The sequence below is a fragment of the Limulus polyphemus genome, unplaced genomic scaffold, assembly GCF_000517525.1.
Source record: "Limulus polyphemus unplaced genomic scaffold, Limulus_polyphemus-2.1.2 Scaffold1504, whole genome shotgun sequence".
Classification (NCBI taxonomy): Eukaryota; Metazoa; Arthropoda; class Merostomata; order Xiphosura; family Limulidae; genus Limulus; species Limulus polyphemus.
In genome coordinates, this window is record NW_013667114.1 from 82,482 (window position 1) to 83,761 (window position 1,280).

Here is a 1,280-nt window from a genome sequence, read left to right on the forward strand (position 1 = left end):
AACGAATTTACGGAAAATTAATTAACAAACGGAGACGTAACAATAGTTTATGATACGGTGTTACTATGCTGTCTAAATATCGTTACGTCTCCGTTCGTTAGTTAATTTTCCGTAAATTCGTTCCAACGAAACTTTAGCGACACAAGTCCTTTCTTAAATAAAACTGGTTTATTCTTTCCGAATACTACACTGCCGATACACTTAATTTCAACAGTCGCTCTATAACAAACGCTAGAACGTCTCACGTGCTCCTGCTCGACACTACTCAGTTCAATTACATAATCTCTGACTGCAGTTCAATTACCCATTGTTCCGTCACGTTGTGACCATCTTATATATACCAGACTACCCAATCTAGTAGTCTTCCGATAATTCACGAAGGTTCGAGAAGGACGCGGTGTGATACTAGTCACGTGACCTCGCTGACGCAACAATATCAATGTACATTATATTTGCTTAGCGTGGATGTTAGTTTACAATATCTTGTCAGTATTATCTGGATGTTATTGTGGATATTTGAAGCATACTGTTAGGAACATCTTTACCATTGCGTACTAATAACATTATATAGATAATATATAACAATAAAAACTCTTTAACTCGAGCGTTTTCAAAAGGTGAACCTATAAAGAAGAAAGGTCCACCTTTTGAAAGCGCTCTGGTTAGAGAGTTTTTATCGTTTTATACTAAGACTTCTTGAATCTACCTGTTTTTCTGACATTATAATTATATAAACAATAAAGTATTTATTAATGATGTAAAATATATCAAACTAAACGTGTGTACACAACTATGAGTTACGTTAAGCATTAATTTCTCTACTAAAAGTTATAAAACTAGTAATCATCTGCCAGTAAGGTTAAAACACGTTATCTACTTTGAACAGACTTTCTAACTACTCTTGTAATTTTAAGAATAAGTCGCTGATTGTAAGTAAAGTAAGCTAATTACTATGAATAGAGAGATCACCGGTTTTTAAGTACTCTTCTAATTATAAGGATAAGATAAACGGATGATTGTAAATAGTCTAACTACTATCTTGAGCTTAATATATTATATTAAAGGATTTATTAATGTTTGTTTTCTATAGACGACAATCCACTTTTGAGGCATCATTTACGTTTAGCCACAACTCCCGCTCCTGTCGTATCTGTGTTACCTTTCGATCATAACGTCCTGTCATGCCAGGCTGTGGGAAACCCGCCTCCAACTATCCACTGGTTAAAAGATGGGGACAGGATAATCCAGGTGAGAAACCCGAGCTATGTAGCGTGTACAAT

At 35.0% G+C, this 1,280-nt stretch overlaps 1 protein-coding gene across 4 annotated transcripts in view; it reads left to right on the forward strand.

Annotated features, from left to right (window-relative positions):
* The window catches only part of LOC106463857 (zwei Ig domain protein zig-4-like), an 82,888-nt gene that overhangs the window by 72,190 nt on the left and 9,418 nt on the right, over positions 1–1,280 (forward strand). For all 4 annotated transcript variants that reach the window (XM_022391475.1, XM_022391474.1, XM_022391476.1 and 1 more), the window contains one exon: positions 1,091–1,248. In XM_022391475.1, coding sequence (XP_022247183.1) covers positions 1,091–1,248 — 158 coding nt within the window. The remainder of the gene's footprint in view (positions 1–1,090; positions 1,249–1,280) is intronic.